The sequence below is a fragment of the Larimichthys crocea genome, chromosome I (assembly GCF_000972845.2).
Source record: "Larimichthys crocea isolate SSNF chromosome I, L_crocea_2.0, whole genome shotgun sequence".
Classification (NCBI taxonomy): domain Eukaryota; kingdom Metazoa; phylum Chordata; class Actinopteri; family Sciaenidae; genus Larimichthys; species Larimichthys crocea.
Window position 1 is genome coordinate 1,793,720 of NC_040011.1, and position 15,593 is coordinate 1,809,312.

Genomic DNA, 15,593 nt, shown 5'->3' on the forward strand with positions numbered 1-15,593 from the left:
ACACACACACACACACACACACACACACACACACACACTTTACATTTTATATTATCACAATTGTTTCTCATCCATTTTCTGTCAACTGCCTCATCAATAAAATGACAATTCTCTCTGCACTGACATACAACACATACATACAATATATGGTGTAACTGCAGAGCAACAGCTGTGCTGTCACTTTCTATCTGTGAAGCTGAAATAAAGTTGGAGGGCAGAGAGACAGAGGAGGGAATCATGGCCTGTGAGCACCACACCCGACTTTATGTTCTTAAGACTTCTACTCTCAGAAAAGTTGTTTAAGGCCTAAAAATGCTCATATACATCAAATGCTCTGCCACTAAACAAATATTAGAAAATCAAATCCACTCAAGCTCAATATTTAGGACAAATAGAAGCCTGAAGATGCAGAAAAAAAAGCAGTGTGCTCACATGAAGCCTTATAGAGCCATATGAGCACACAGTCAACGTGCTGGTGGAAAGGTGATTGGATTTGAAACAAGAGGTCATGTCAGCAGGGAGAGCAGCAACAGGCAAGCATTAGATTCACATCCAAAGTCCCAGCTCATTCAAAGACAAAAAACATGAAACAGAGAGGTAGGCGGAAGAGGGGGGTGAGGGAGAGAAGGAAAAAAAGAGCGCAACTAAAATTGTGGTGGAGGGAAGGGAAGAAAGAGAGAAAAGCAACGCAGAGCTGAGAAAGCTCCTCTGTGTGGCCTGCTGCTCTTTCCATTCACAGCAACAGAGGCCATTTTAAAAGCTTCAGAGAGAAAAAAAGAGATTCACTTACCGTTTGCTGCTCAGACCAGGACTAACTAACCCTGACTAACTGCTGACTAACTAACAAGACTGGAAGGTATCTGAACATGAGCCCCCTCACTTTCTCTTCCCTCAGTGTGTGGATGCATAAGGCCAGTGTCACGAACCAGACACCAACTAGTCCACAGTCAAAAAAAAACTAACTAACTAACTAAAAACTAACCCCCCCCCCCGCACACACACACACAAAAATAAACAAAAAAACAAACTAAAAAATCAATAGTAATAAGAAGAAAAAGAAATATCGGATGCACACATGCTGCGCTGAAGCTACAGGATGACAAAGGTATTCAAATAAAAATGAAAACAGGAAAAAAAAACAAAAAAAAACGACAGGCCTAAAAACGTCACTACAACACACACACATCAATGGGAATATACTCAGTCTACTATAGTGACAGGGAGAGAGCAGAAAAAAAGGCCTGTTAGGGGTTTCTGGTTGCTCCTGCTTCTGTTCCTAGTAAGAGGGGGAGTGTCAGGGGGGGTTGGGGGGTTCTGGTCCCAGTCCCAAAAATTGGCCCCCCAAAAACTGAGTGTCCCCCCCTCATCCTTCCTCCCTGGCCCTTCACATCTTCACCTCCTAGCTATGTGAGTGTGTGTGTCCCAGTCCTCGTCAGAGCTGCCTGCTGCCTCGCTGGAGCCCCAGCTACGCACACTGAGACAGTGAGGAGGCTCAGTAGGCATAAAAACCTACAGGGCTGCAGCCTTTTTCCCTGGCCATCACTTTCTACAATACAAATCAACATTTTTGGGGGCGCTGAAAAATCTGAAAAAAAATCAGGTCGCCCTTGTGGGTGTGTATGAGACAGGTGTGAAAGGAGGGGTCTGACGGAGCTACTGTTCATGAGTAAAAAATTAATTTGTGGGAGGCAAGGGGGCTGCTGCGCTGCGCCGAGCCTGAGCTGTAAGCCTGCCAAGCTGCTCGGCTGTCAGACTGAAAGAAAAAGACTGAGGAGACTGGGAGGGAGGAGAGGGAGGGAGATAAAATGAAGAAAGTGTGGCTCTGAGAGGAAGCTCTCTATGCTTTCATACACACACTTTAACAAGTATACTTTCATGGGTAAAGTTGCTAAATAAAAACCAGAAACCGCAGCAAAGACATGAGGGAAGTGAGAGCAACAGGCCAGTGTTCACACACCAACACACAGAAGGAACAGGCTGCACACACACACACACACAGGAGGGCTGCCATTAACGCACAAATATGCTGTTAATTGCACTGATGGTTGGACTTTGTGTTCGCCTCACTCTCCTGGATTTTCTCATGTAATTTGGTCATGAGATGGGAGTCGGCGGGAAGGAGGCTGGCCTTCAATATGATGAAAGTGCTGCTCTCAAACTACACTGCTTTACCAAGACGACACAGAAGCCCTGCCCACCCCCATGCTTTTACGCGTGCATGCATGTACACACACACACACACTACACACACAGAGCACAATAATAAAAAATAAATTAAAAAACGAGCAAGGCTCTACTCGCAGTGTGTTGGTTGAATTGTGACTTTCACAAAGACAGACACAGTGGACTGCATCCTCCAGCATTACTCACTTTAACAGCAGTTACAGAGAGAAGCTTCGAGGGAGGTCTCCAAACACACACATGACCTCACATAGACAGTGTGTATTAATGAGAGCAGGCTCCAGGGTCATGGTAACGTTAGACATCAAACCTGCCTGCTGCTGCTGCTGTGCACACTTTCTTAAACTGTCTACGTGGAACCTCAAACTTTTTGATCCCTGGCTGGATTCTTAGCAAAAAAATGTGTGCTGCTGTTTGAAACGAACACCCTGTTCACATTCATATTTGATAAAACATTTCCTGATTGTTCTTTTTTTTTCTGTAGTTTTACTACAGTAAAGTCCTTGTGTGTGTGTGTGTGTGTGTGTGTAGGCAATATTACAGAGTGATGCAGTTGAGAAGTTGGGCCTATCTTGTCAGCTATAGGAGCTAAACAGGTGTTTACTCAACATGTAGTCAGTGAAAAAGATGATTTGGATGATTTTTCATATCGGTGTGAAAAAAAATAAAGTCACTAGAATCATAGAATTTCAATATGAATGCTCAGCTCTAATTTCATGCAGCATTTAAGTTAAACAGATTTAAATGAGTTGGTCAAAATGTTTTAAATTGATGTCATTTCAATAATTAAAGAAAAATATCATCATGTCCATCATGAGTTTCATCATGAAATGTGAGAATTTACTGCTTTTCTCTGTTATATTGTAAGCTCTGTATCTCTGGGTTTACTGCAAAATTTGGTCCAAATGATCCGTTCAAAAAATTATTCTCAGATTAGTTGGTAATAAAAAAATACAGGTACTTTCAGCTCAAAATTGCTAAGAAGATTTCTTCCTTTAAAAAACATGAATTACATTTGTAGTACAAGACTTGTGACAGTGATGTTCAGTTGACATCTGAACATGTAGCGAGGCCACATTTAAGCTTTTAACATATTTTTATGTAGTGTGAAAAAAGCCTGTTTCATATTTCTGAACTGTTTGACTGTTAAAGCTCACTGCTCTTCATGTGGACACTTCTTTTGAATGTAGTGAAAGAACAGAAGAATCCTCTCAGTGCTTTTTCATTTTACAGCCTGCTCTTCATCAGCTGAGTCTGATGTGTGCATACAGCACTGACAGCAGATAGACCGAGGATCATTTTGATAACGTTCGGTAAAAGTCACAGTCACAGCTTTTCAGATGTTACAGGACTTTTTGTTTCTGCTTCCTTCTGATTAGAAATAAGAGTTTTGCTTAGAACAAGTGAGATATTTGAAGACATTACTTTTGCCTAGTGGAACATGTGATGGACATTTTTTTTTAAAGAAATCTATTAAATATAATAATCTATTTAGTATCTATTAATAAAAGCATGAATGTGCAGCCCTTGAAAAGACTTTTATATGTGCACCTCTTTCAGTAATATTCATCTGTATTGATCTCAGAGACAGTACAGTACCTTATTAGAAGATATAGGCAAGGTCACTCACACTTTTATCTCATGAGAGCTCCTAAACAATAAACTCAGAATTTAAAACATTTTTAGATTTTTATCTCCATCTAATGAGGCAGCTGTAATGGATCTACTTATACAGTTTTCTGGTTCTGGTTCTCCAGCAGTGTAGCTGCATATTAACAAGCAGTGGGAGGCAGATGTGGACTGTGACAGACCCCTCACACTGACCACTATTGTTCCTATGGGAACCACTAGCCCTATGTGCAGATTTGGGTTGTCTGTATTAGACACGTACAGGTTAGACTGCTTATTAGACATTATGTTAATGAGCGAGGTCACTAATGCTGAACTATTCTAGTTTACACTGTGACACGAGCGACAGAAAAGCAGAGCAGCTCTTTATTTATTCCAACATGTTTGTGATGACTCAGACTAGATGTGCTTTAACAAGCTGTTAGAACACCTGAACGGCTGTGCCAACTTTGACCTAAAAAACACGTTAGATACATTTACAATGTGCTGATTGATGACGTCTATCTAATAATTTATATCTAATAAAGGCGTTTAATGTGAGTGGACATGGTTAACGGTGACTAGGTTACATTTGGATCAGAAGTGCTGCTGTAACGTCGTCTGTAACAGTGTCATGGCAGGATGACAGAGCGCCGAGCCTCGGACAGCGAACTGCTGACTCAGTGACTTCTCCGAGCACACCGACGACTGAGTCTCAGCGCTTTTCCCCCCTCTACATCCTAACTGGATTAAACTAGTTTTGCCTCAAAGTTCAGTCTCAAACAGAATGAGCCGTTTCTTTTCAATACGGTTAAAGTGGAATTTCGAAGCGCATTTAGTTGGAGCGGCCGGCCGGAGTGGGCTGGGGTCTTTGGGGAGGGGGCTGTGACTGGGGGAGTGTCCGATTCCTCGACTTACTCATTTATCTCTTAAAAGTCTTTTGTACAGAAATATAAAACAATCCATCCAATGTTACTGTTAGCCTATGGGCTATAGAGAAACGACTTCGGCTGTTTAAACCGAGCTGGCTCGGCGTAGGAAAGAGTGAAGCAGCAGCTGTCCGACAAAGGAGCCATGGTGTGCTGACTTTCTAATGCGACACAGCCTTTGTTTCAAAGCACTTCATTACAAGCTACAAGCACGAGGCTACACAACGGCGTTACCGTCCGCGAGGACGAAGCCCTCTCACAGCACGAGAGCGAGACAAAGTCACTATATGTAGTGTTACAACACAAAGAACCAAGCACCTCACTGTAATTAAATATGAAATATTAAATGACTGAACTGCTTACCTTCTGAAGAAAAACTGTCCAACAGAAAAATAGTGTTCAAATATTCCACGTTTAACAATAATTATGTAAAGGAGAAATTAAGTGTCGTATAAATGTATTTGAAGCCGGACTCTCATTCTGTGTCAGTGGAGGATTTGAAAGTGGCGCCAACAGCTCTGCTCCTCAGCTCCCCACACAGCCGTCACACACACAAAAAATAAATAGAAAATCAAACGCGCGTGCAGCAATATTTCACTGGTATCAAAATGTGCCTGTCGACGAGCACAACTGATCCCCGTCGTTACTTTTCAATAATATCGCTCCTGTGATTTTTATATATTTTTTTATGTTAAATTAAAAATAACCGTCAGAGGCTTTTTTAGGCCGCGGTGCAGGACGGGAGATTGTGCAAGGCGGTTATGTTTTGAATTTCTAACCGGTGAGAGGGAGAGAGAGGGGAGGGCAGTGTCTCCCCCTGCAGGGCCCCTGCACCTCTGGGACTGTCTGCATGTCAAAGCAAATGTGTGCATGTGCAAGTTAAAACTGGCAAGAAATGTGAACAAAACAGTCATTCAGTCAGTCTTAGCCAAAGATGTTTGGAATATGGTTATGTTTTCAGTGATGTTTGTTAGATTATTTGTCTGTCAGCAGGATTACAGGAAAACTACCGACCATTTCATGAAACTTGTTGGAAGGGCGTGGAATGGTCCAGGAAGAAGCCATTACATTTTGGAGTGGGTCTGAATCACGAGGCAATACACAGATTATTATTCACTTTTGTTTTGCTTGTGCAGATTGCATTGGCCTTATTGAAAGTCTGTGCTCTGCAAGTATCTCTCCAAAATAAACATGTTCCATTCCATTAAAATGATATAGCCTATGCTGATGATGCATACATGTGATGTGAAAGTCTACTAACAGTTTCCCTTCCTGACATCATCTGTTCAGTTTCTGTCTCAACACAGGTGAGAGAGTAATCAGTCCCATAATAACCAAGTCTTACCCAGAATGAACTTTGAATATTCATCCTTTGTTGTGCATGGCAGACCTGGTGATGTGCAGTATTATTTTTTTTTATACTTTATTGGCATGACCTCAGTTATGTGCACCATTGCTGCAGCTGCCTTAACTATATAAGTATAATAATTTATAATTGAACAAGAACCATAGAAGAAATCTTGACATTACTTCTTTTTTTTTTATCTATGGTACTCTCTAATGCTCTATATACACACCTGGGTTCTCTCTGAATATGCCTCAGTGACCTTTTACTATACAACCAGCAGATGGTGCCAAGATTAGAAACAAAAAAACAAAAAACAAAAACAGGGCTAATCCAGTAAGAAAATATTGTAAACTACATGCATACAGGCATTCCTGTAGCAGCTTGTGGCTGGTAGTGTGTGCAGAGAACAAGCAAAAAGTTCCTGGGGGACCTTGTATTAGATAATATTTACTTCTGGGTAAATTCAGTGTTTGCTTTGAGATAGTAATGCACTGACTGATTTGCATTCTTTCCCTTTCAGTTGATGTGGTTACAAAGAGACAGAGAGAACCATATTCCATAGAGCATCACTGTGGATCTGTGGTGAGCACCATCATTTCAACACCAGGTTCTGGATTCAGACTTTGCATTTCACATGGTCATGTAGGTTTTCTCTGGGTTTTTCCACAAACATCCAGATCAAGCAGTAGGCTGCTTCACAGTGCTTAATAGTTGGCAGGTGGTGAGCAACAAAAATATCTGCTGCATCATCATTATTTTTATACCTCCAAAGATATCTAATTGCACTTTCCATATAGACAAGGTCTAGACCATACTCTTTATAATATTATCATTAATATTATTACAGCTATTCTATTCTGGTAATTGCAATTGCTCAGAACTTTTTTTCAATATACCTGTGAAAACCATACATCCACTGTAGATTATTTCATTACACTTTAGTTAAAGTCAAAATTTATTTAAGTGCATTATCACACTAAGGTGTATCATATTTACCAAAAAACAATATTAGCATTATTACTAACACTGTAAGCTGCATTCATAGACCATAACGAGTAAATAAGAACATGTAATATTAGAGTAATACAGTAATAACAACCAAAATGGTAACATTGTAACATTTTATAATTTTCAATGTAAATGATAAGACAATGAAACCAAAGTACATTATCATGGTTAAGTGGAGTATGCACATTACAAACATGTACTGAACCAGCCAACTATGATGCTGTGAGGCCCTAGAGAAGAAGAAGAAGAAGAAGAAGAAGATGAAGAAGAAGAAGAAGAAGAAGAAGACATTCTAATGTAGATAGGAAGACTCTTTTTTTTTCAAAGTAAAGACAGTGAAAGTAAAAGGCTCTGAAATCAGCAGAGTATGGTTTATTGCTAAAGCGTATACAAACCAAACCACACCACACCTAAAATAGGCTAGAACCTGATAGCCTCCGATTTATTTGTAGTTAGAATTTTTCATCCTCTACTCTGATACTGGCAGTAAAGATTAATCAAGGTTGGAATGATGGGATCAAATGCTCTGGTTGCAGACTTTTGATGGAGACTGGAAAAAAATACGAAAAAAAATAATAATATTAATAATAATTAATAATAAAAAATGGATACTGTCTATTTTGTAAAGGTGGTGAAGCAAACACACTTCGTACATCATGTCATCTGAACATGTCTACTGTCAGGTTCAGACTGCAATATTTTTGTCTGTGATTACATGGTCACTGAGTCAGAGTAAGTGGTTATAAAGTCATAAGTCATAAATCTTTGCTGTGATTTGATAAAGATGCATCACAGATTATATGTTGGTCATCATAGCTTTCATGACTCATCAGTAAATAAGTTGCTAGGGGCCAACTTCCAGGAGAAGGAATATAAACAATAGAAAACAACAGATTTTATAGATAGGTCAGTGGAATTTGACGTGTCTGGATTACATATCCAACAAATCTGTATGCATTTATTTTGTATTAGACAAGTTTTTGTTTTATTGACATGTCTCATAACTATTTTGTGACTCTGTCTGAACCTGAACATTCATCATACGTTGATAAATGAAGGCATAACAGGTCACCTGTCACATCAATTCTGTCTTCCCTTGTGGTGATATCGTATTGTCTGAACTCAGCATGAAGGCAAACATGTTTGAAGTTGCACTCTTTTCAGACATTCATGGTGTTCCACTTATTTGTATCAGTCACTGTGTAAAATAGCAATAGCCATGAATGTCGGTTTTGGGGAAGTAACACTGTCTGACGCAGTACAACTAAATCTGTCATGTCGTAAAGTGTGAGAGGAAAGGGTTTTAGACCCTGTTCAATGATCTGCCATGCACTTCCATTGAAGCATGTGTGGTTAAAATGTCCATACCCTACTATCATTGGGTCATAAGGTAAAGAGGCCCTGTGTTTTATTTGTTTATCAAGATATGGATTAAACTAAAATGGTATTCATAACTGTGAATCAACAAATTTTCACTTTTCACTTACAGTATCAGTATCATATTAGTAGAGGGCCAGATTGATATGTATAGAATATCCTAATTTCTTTACTTTTATATGTAATGTTACACACAACAATGGACTGTGAGTCAAAATACTCAGAGGACATTTACTCAGCACATGAGTGAAAATACACACCACTAGCATCTGATTGCACCAGTTTATCACTAGAAGCTTAAAGCTGGGCTAAGTATAGTAACTGGTAATGTAACACTTTACTTATGCTGAGTGAGTGCTGGGTAATTAGTAATTGATTACAGTTTTCAAGTCACTTGTCCAAGACCTACCAAACCGTCTGCCCCAACACCTTTCTGGCCATAAAAATATTTGGCAGGTATTCAATTTTGCAGAGTGAAAACATCTCAAAATCATTTTTTTCATCCATCAACTGTTCAACACATGAATGCCTTCATAGAGAGACTGTCTGAAAGTGTGCACCGGTATTCGTTAATAATCATTGCATCTCGCCCTTCTCTATGACCAAAAGATTTTCAAGTGCAGCTGTTCTGAACAGGTAGAAACACTAATGCCTTTAGACATGGTTGGGTGACATGTAGTACAAACAGCTTCGTTCCAAGCATACTCCGGCCTGATCCCAGTGATCCCAGTGTAGCACCTCTATAGCACATTATAAATATACACCCACTGAAACAAAATGACAGATCATCACCACAATAGGGTGTCACATTTGCATTCATGTTGAATTTACATACTAGGAAACTATCAAAGTATGACTTGTAGCAGAGCAGCAAGAGCTATATAAAATTAGAAAAAAAAGACATATTAAGATTCTTGCTTGGGTCTTCTTTAATCATTGCTTTGTGTATAGTGCTCATATCATATATTATGATGTATTTTATTTTCCAGTAAAAAACAACCTACAGTGCATCTAAAATTCATTCTTTCATTTCAAGTAAAAACATTCATTCAACTATATATCTGACCTTTGCTCTGGTCATGTATGACGGACTGTGAAATGCTTTATTCTCCTTATTGTCTTCCATCCCTCTCTCCTCTGCATCCTCTCCTTTTCCAAGCATCCTCAGTGGCAAAAGAAGCCCACCATGTTGTTGAGTGGTGGTGGTGTTTACTGTTTGGCAGCAGTGGGCCCCTCCCTTGTCTTTAGTCAGGAAGTAAAGGAGGGCATTGAGCCATGCATTGAATGATGCTAAAGGCCGTGTGATCTTATAGCACATGGAGACCATGGTCATGGTGTGACATGGAACTCCCTTGGTCACTTTCAGGAGGAGGAAGATGGTTCTAGTAACATGAAAAGGGAAGAAACACAGAGCAAAGAGAAGGGTGATGGTGATGATGGTCTTGATAGATTTACGTCTGCGATTGGCATAAGGGGAGTGGGCGCCAAGGAAGATGGAAATCCCTTGATCTCTTCCCACTGCGCTTGACATTCCAGTGCTTCCTCTTCTTCCTCTTCCAACTATTGCAGGGCTACCTCTCTCTCCTCTCTCCATTCCTCCATGTCCTTTATCTCTTTGAGCTCTGCAGGATGAGGGCTGAGAATGTAGAGTCCTAAATATGGTCAAAACAACATGAGAGTAACACCAAGCTATAATGGAAAAGGGCACAAAAAAGCCCAGCAAATGAAGTATAATGCCATAGGGTATGTAATCAGGGAACTCCTTATCTATGGCATCATCCCAACAATTCTGGTATGCCTCAGCAACCCTTCCCATGTTTCCATATGTGGCATTAGCATTTATCAATGATACCTCCTGGCTTGGGTTGTCAATAATAGTTGCATTGCTGCCAAGCCCTGCTAATCTTGTCACGTGACCAGTCTGAGCAAACCGGAAAATAGGGCAGGTCAAAGCAAAGACTACAATCCAGACCACAACACAAGTGCACTTGACAGCTTTCTTGGTCTCCAGTGTGATGACTTTCATTGGGTGGCAGATACCAAGGTATCTGTGGACAGATATGCAAGTGAGGAAGAAGATGGAGCAGTAGAGGTTAAAGTAGAAGAGAAAACGGACCAACCGGCACATGAAGTCCCCGAAGACCCAGCGATCACGCATGATGTAACTAGCCACAAGGAATGGCAGTGACAGGCCGTACATGAAGTCTGTAGAGGCCAGGTTGACCATGTAGATCAGCGAAGCATTCCAGCGCTTGGTCCGGCTGAAGGAGCGGTAGAGGATGACAGAGTTAAGGGAAATGCTGAATAAGAATGTGAAAGAGTAACAGATGGGGAGGAAGATGTATTTGTAGGACTCGTCGATGCTGCAAGAAGGAGATGGAGGGGTGCTGGAGGGGGAAGGTGAGAAGGAGGCCAGGAAGTCTACTGAGACACTGATGTTGGGCGGGACTCCACCTCTGGATGACATTATGAGAGATTTAGTAATTTTCATGTAAGGGAGAAGCTGAACAAGGCTATGGCTTGTATGTTTGTGATCCTGTCAAGCTTCTTCTCTGTCATCCTTGTACGCTGCACCGTTTAATAGTAATTTCGTATGATCCTGTACTCTAGATGATTTCAGATGATTTCAGCTGAGTGTTCACCTAGAGATAAAGAGACAAATTAGTCATCCATCTGTAGTCATTTAGGATCATTTCATTTGATACACTATATCTTAACTTAACAATGCAATTAATAGTGTTTTACTAGTTATTTGCACAAAATAAACATAAATGTGTTGCTTTGTATTGGTTTTGATGATTCTGCGTCTTTTTAACACAATAATTGATACTTTTGTGGTTTAAATCACATGACATTGGTGGTCCCTTAACTTTTCTTTGACTATCATCATGAGGTCAGTGTCACCTAGTGTCACCTAGTGTCACCTAGATAATCGGGGCGGCTGTGGCTCACAGGCAGAGCGGGTTGTCCGCTAATCAGATGATCAGCGGTTCGATCCCCCGGCTCCCCGGTCTGCATGTCGAAGTGTCCTTGGGCAAGATACTGAACCCCAAGTTGCTCCCGAAGGCTGTGCCATCGGTGTGTATGAATGCTTAGATCCTTAAACTGATGAGCAGTTGCACGGTAGCCAATGCCATCAGTGTATGAATGTGAATGAGGTGAATGAGATATGTAGTGTAGAGCGCTTTGAGTGGTCGGAAGACTAGAAAGGCGCTATATAAGTACAGTCGATTTACCATTTAGTACAATGCTAACACTAACTAAGATGGTGAACATGGTAAATATTACCTTCTACATTTCTTTTCTTGGCTCATATTAAGGGGGGTGGAATGGAAAGTGGTAGTGCTTCCCATCACCCTACCTCCTCCTCCGTGACTGTTGACTAGGGCCTTTGCACAATCTGTTTGACCTCCTGTTGTATGCTGCTGATTCGTAGTGCTTGTTTGCCTTCCTGTGTACAAGGGTATGCTGCTGATTCAGGTCTTCTTTTCACCCCATTAACTCAGCAATAAGTAACCACACTTCCCCTACATGTCTTCATGCACCCCTCTGTACATCGGTCTTGCACCCATTCCACTGACTATATATTATAACTTCTAAAATGTAATCTATTTTTGTGTTACATTTTAATTCAACTAAACAGCATTCACTGAGCTCTCACCATCAGTTGTACCTCTGCATATTGGGATCAGCACACAGGCAGGTGCAGGTGTTTGTGTAAGTGTTAAGAGAGCCATCGGCACGTTATACCACCACTTCACTACAGATTTCGAGTAAATCAGGGTAATGTGTCAACCAGTAACGTGACATAGTACAACACGAATCATCCTATAACCGCAACATGACCTTACAACATGATCTTTACCAGCCACAGTCTCATCAGTGTTTAGTAAAAACAAGAATGACATTTTAGACCAGCATTTTGGTGTGTAACTGATTCCACGGTTACTGGTTATAAAGTAACCTCCTCTTAATGTAGTAAACCATTCAGTGTTTGCAAGCTCATCTTTTCCAGAAATGCTGACTATCTTTGAATGCGTTTTACACACTTTTAGCAGACGTTTAAAAAGTTTCGTTTTTTAAAAAGAGTCTTTTTCTGCTACATTTTCAGTTACATCATATGATAAAGCAAGAGATTGATTTGTTAAATGTGCGCTGTGTTACCTATTAACAATAATAGATCCAAAATAGTTACTTGGACAAAAATAAAATGTGCAATGACTTAATGATTACCTTTTGGTGTTTCAGTTTTCTTTTCACACAAACAAAAATATTGTGAGTGGTTATTGGATTTTCAAATTCAGAATGCAAACATTTTATTGAATGCAAGTTTGTTTTCACATTTTTCTTTTTCAGGGCCAAAAAGGTATAAGCAAAAAAAATCTTCTGTATTTTGTATGGCAAAAAATAAAATCACAAGAAAACAAAAAACATAAAACATCTGTTTCTAAAAAGAAAATCCAAAAACCAAAAGATACACTCTTTTCTATTCACTGTGATGGATTATGCATCTCAAGCAACTTTCAAGTCTGCAGTAGATTTTTATTATGTAGAGAAATTAATGGAAGCCAATAGATGTTTTAGATGTGTGAGCCCATTAACTAAAAACAAATTAGTAACTGGCAACAAATAATTTATTTGACATTACTGCTCACCATTTAGCAAACAATGGCGCAGTTGCCACAGTGTACAGAAATGTGAATACGTTTTTGCTTTCATTCTAGGCCTCCATTAACTTTTATACAATATGAAAATGTATTAGGACAGCACAGTGAGAGCAGATCACAGCATGAATATGTCTGAATTTTACATTTAGACAAAACAACAAAAATGTTGAGCTGTGAAACCAATTTATTTAGACTGACCTTGAATTAAACTACTGTATATATTCATGCTACTATATAAATATGTGTAATGATTCTTGCTTTCACCGAGCAGTTCTATACTGTCATTGTGATATTTGAAGTCTAGAAGATCAGAAACCTGGTTCCATCGACAGATGTATACGTTTAGCTGGGTTTTGCATCTACATGACATTGAAGAAAACATGCTACTGTACAAAGCCAGCTTTAATCTAGTTAGAGTACATGTACACACACTGACAAAAATGAGTGCAATTCACTGTGATGTATTATACAACTGAAGCATGCTCCTGCTTCTCTTTCTGCTTCTTTACGTTTCTGATGTTTATACCATTACAGAAATAGATCAACAGCTGCCTGAAATAGTTTGAACACGTATAGACTTTCACATCCCAAATTGTCAGTATGTAAAGTGTTCATGATTTGTGGTTATGGACACCCGCAAACTAATTCCTTTAAGAAAGTGCCTGTATACAACTCCATTAAAAAACACATCATTCTTTTAGGTTCGACATAGAGGTTAGCATGACATTAGCTTGGAAATCCTTCTGCTGCTTTACAAATGCACTAGTCGTGACTAAAAGTTAAACATATTATACTATCCAGAACTTTAGTGTTAAAATGAAGTTTTCAGTTTGTAAAACTGAACTGTTTTTGTAAAGATAAAATGAGTGTCACAATTACTGTTTTATATTTTATATGATATTTATCCTATGACTGGAAGTGCACATTGTTTTCTGAACTGGATAAAGGCCAAATGAAAAGAAGTTGTTTTCCAAGAGCAGCTAATGGCTTCTGAGAAAACCAAGGATACACAAACACCAGCCTGATGTATCATCTGCCTCTGAATTCATATTCAATCTCATTAAGAAATGTTCCAGGGCAAGTTTTTAATGTACAGTACTTTACATTAACTAGAAAATAAATTCTTGAATTGATGTTTAAAATGAACAGTTTTACTGCTTTAGCCAGCACTCTGGCCCCAAAAAACCCACTGTCACAAGTCTTGCACGGTGCATTAAGAGTTTAGTGCTTGTGTAAAAGGAACTGCATCAAACTCATAAATACCTGCATCACTGCAATCTGCTGTTAGACAAAGAGCTTACCTGTGCCAGTGATGACTTTTAGTCCATATGGCTCCTGTTCTATCTGTCAGCCATCAGAACAATCACAAGAAAATACAAAAACATCCAAAAACCTTGAAGTGGTATGCAGTGATACGTCAGCAGCTGGAAAATACACCTTTCCTGGTGATTTAAAAAGCTCAGCAAACATCAGCTGGAACCAGTGAGCAGTGTGGGAGCAGTATGAGTGACCGATGACCTTGACAGTTTGACCACTTCAGCGTTCACCTTTTTCTACTGCTTCTCTGAACAGTCTCACCAGTTTCTATGGTAATTCAGTCCCTCCCCTCTGTCCCTCACTGTGTGTCATCCTATTCTTCCCTGCTTCACCTTTGAGCGTGTGTGTGTGCATGTGGGTGTGTGTGTGTGTGTGTGTGTGTGTGTGAGAGAGAGAGAGAGAGAGAGAGAGAGAGAGAGAGAGAGACTCCCTCTTTTCTCACTTGTTGAGCTGAGCTGGATGTTTTGTAATGGAGGCTGATCACTCTGAGAACACGCAGACAGGTGAATGAATCCCATCCCACGTCCAGTCCATGCACTGAACTACTTCTTAGGCACTTTCTTGTCTACATTTAGTCTTTGCACATGAACCATTTATACACTGCCTGGTTTTGATGTTGTCCCCAATAACAACCCCAGCTTCAGCATCAAACCAACCAATCAAGTCTGTGAGGTTTCATGGAAAAAGACAATGTATGCTCTTGATTTAATTTTAAAGGTGCTACATTAGCTGAATCTTTAACTAGACTGTCTCTTTACCAGGATATCGACTAAACATCAAGCCCCCCCACACTTTTCCGTTCAGAAGACACAAGCTGTTGGGCCTTCTACATACAGAAATCTCTCAAGATTTACAAAACACCTTCAGGTGGATTCTAAATATAACAGTTATTACAGTGAGCCACAGCTGACAGTCAGATGCAGCTCTGTGGCTCTCTCTGCTGAAGGAAACTACAAATAACAGTATTGCGGCTTTCCAAATCCTTTAAAGTCGCTAGAGAGGCTGAGGTTAGGTCCTGTATGTTTGGTATAACGCGCTGATGTTCAGAGAAGCACAATGAGTCCAGGTACGTTTCAAAGTATTTAATAAGATGAGATAATGTGGTTTTACCGTACACTGTTGGCATGTATTACAATGCATTCAAGCTAAACGAAAAGC

General features: G+C 39.9%; 1 protein-coding gene across 1 annotated transcript; it reads right to left on the reverse strand.

The window, feature by feature from the left end:
• Positions 1 to 9,370: 9,370 nt before the first annotated feature.
• LOC113747337 (P2Y purinoceptor 3-like) lies at positions 9,371 to 10,990 on the reverse strand. Its single transcript, XM_027286859.1, has one exon. The coding sequence runs from the start codon at positions 10,940 to 10,942 to the stop codon at positions 9,497 to 9,499; it is 1,446 nt and encodes a 481-aa protein (XP_027142660.1). The 5' UTR covers positions 10,943 to 10,990; the 3' UTR covers positions 9,371 to 9,496.
• Positions 10,991 to 15,593: the final 4,603 nt, after the last annotated feature.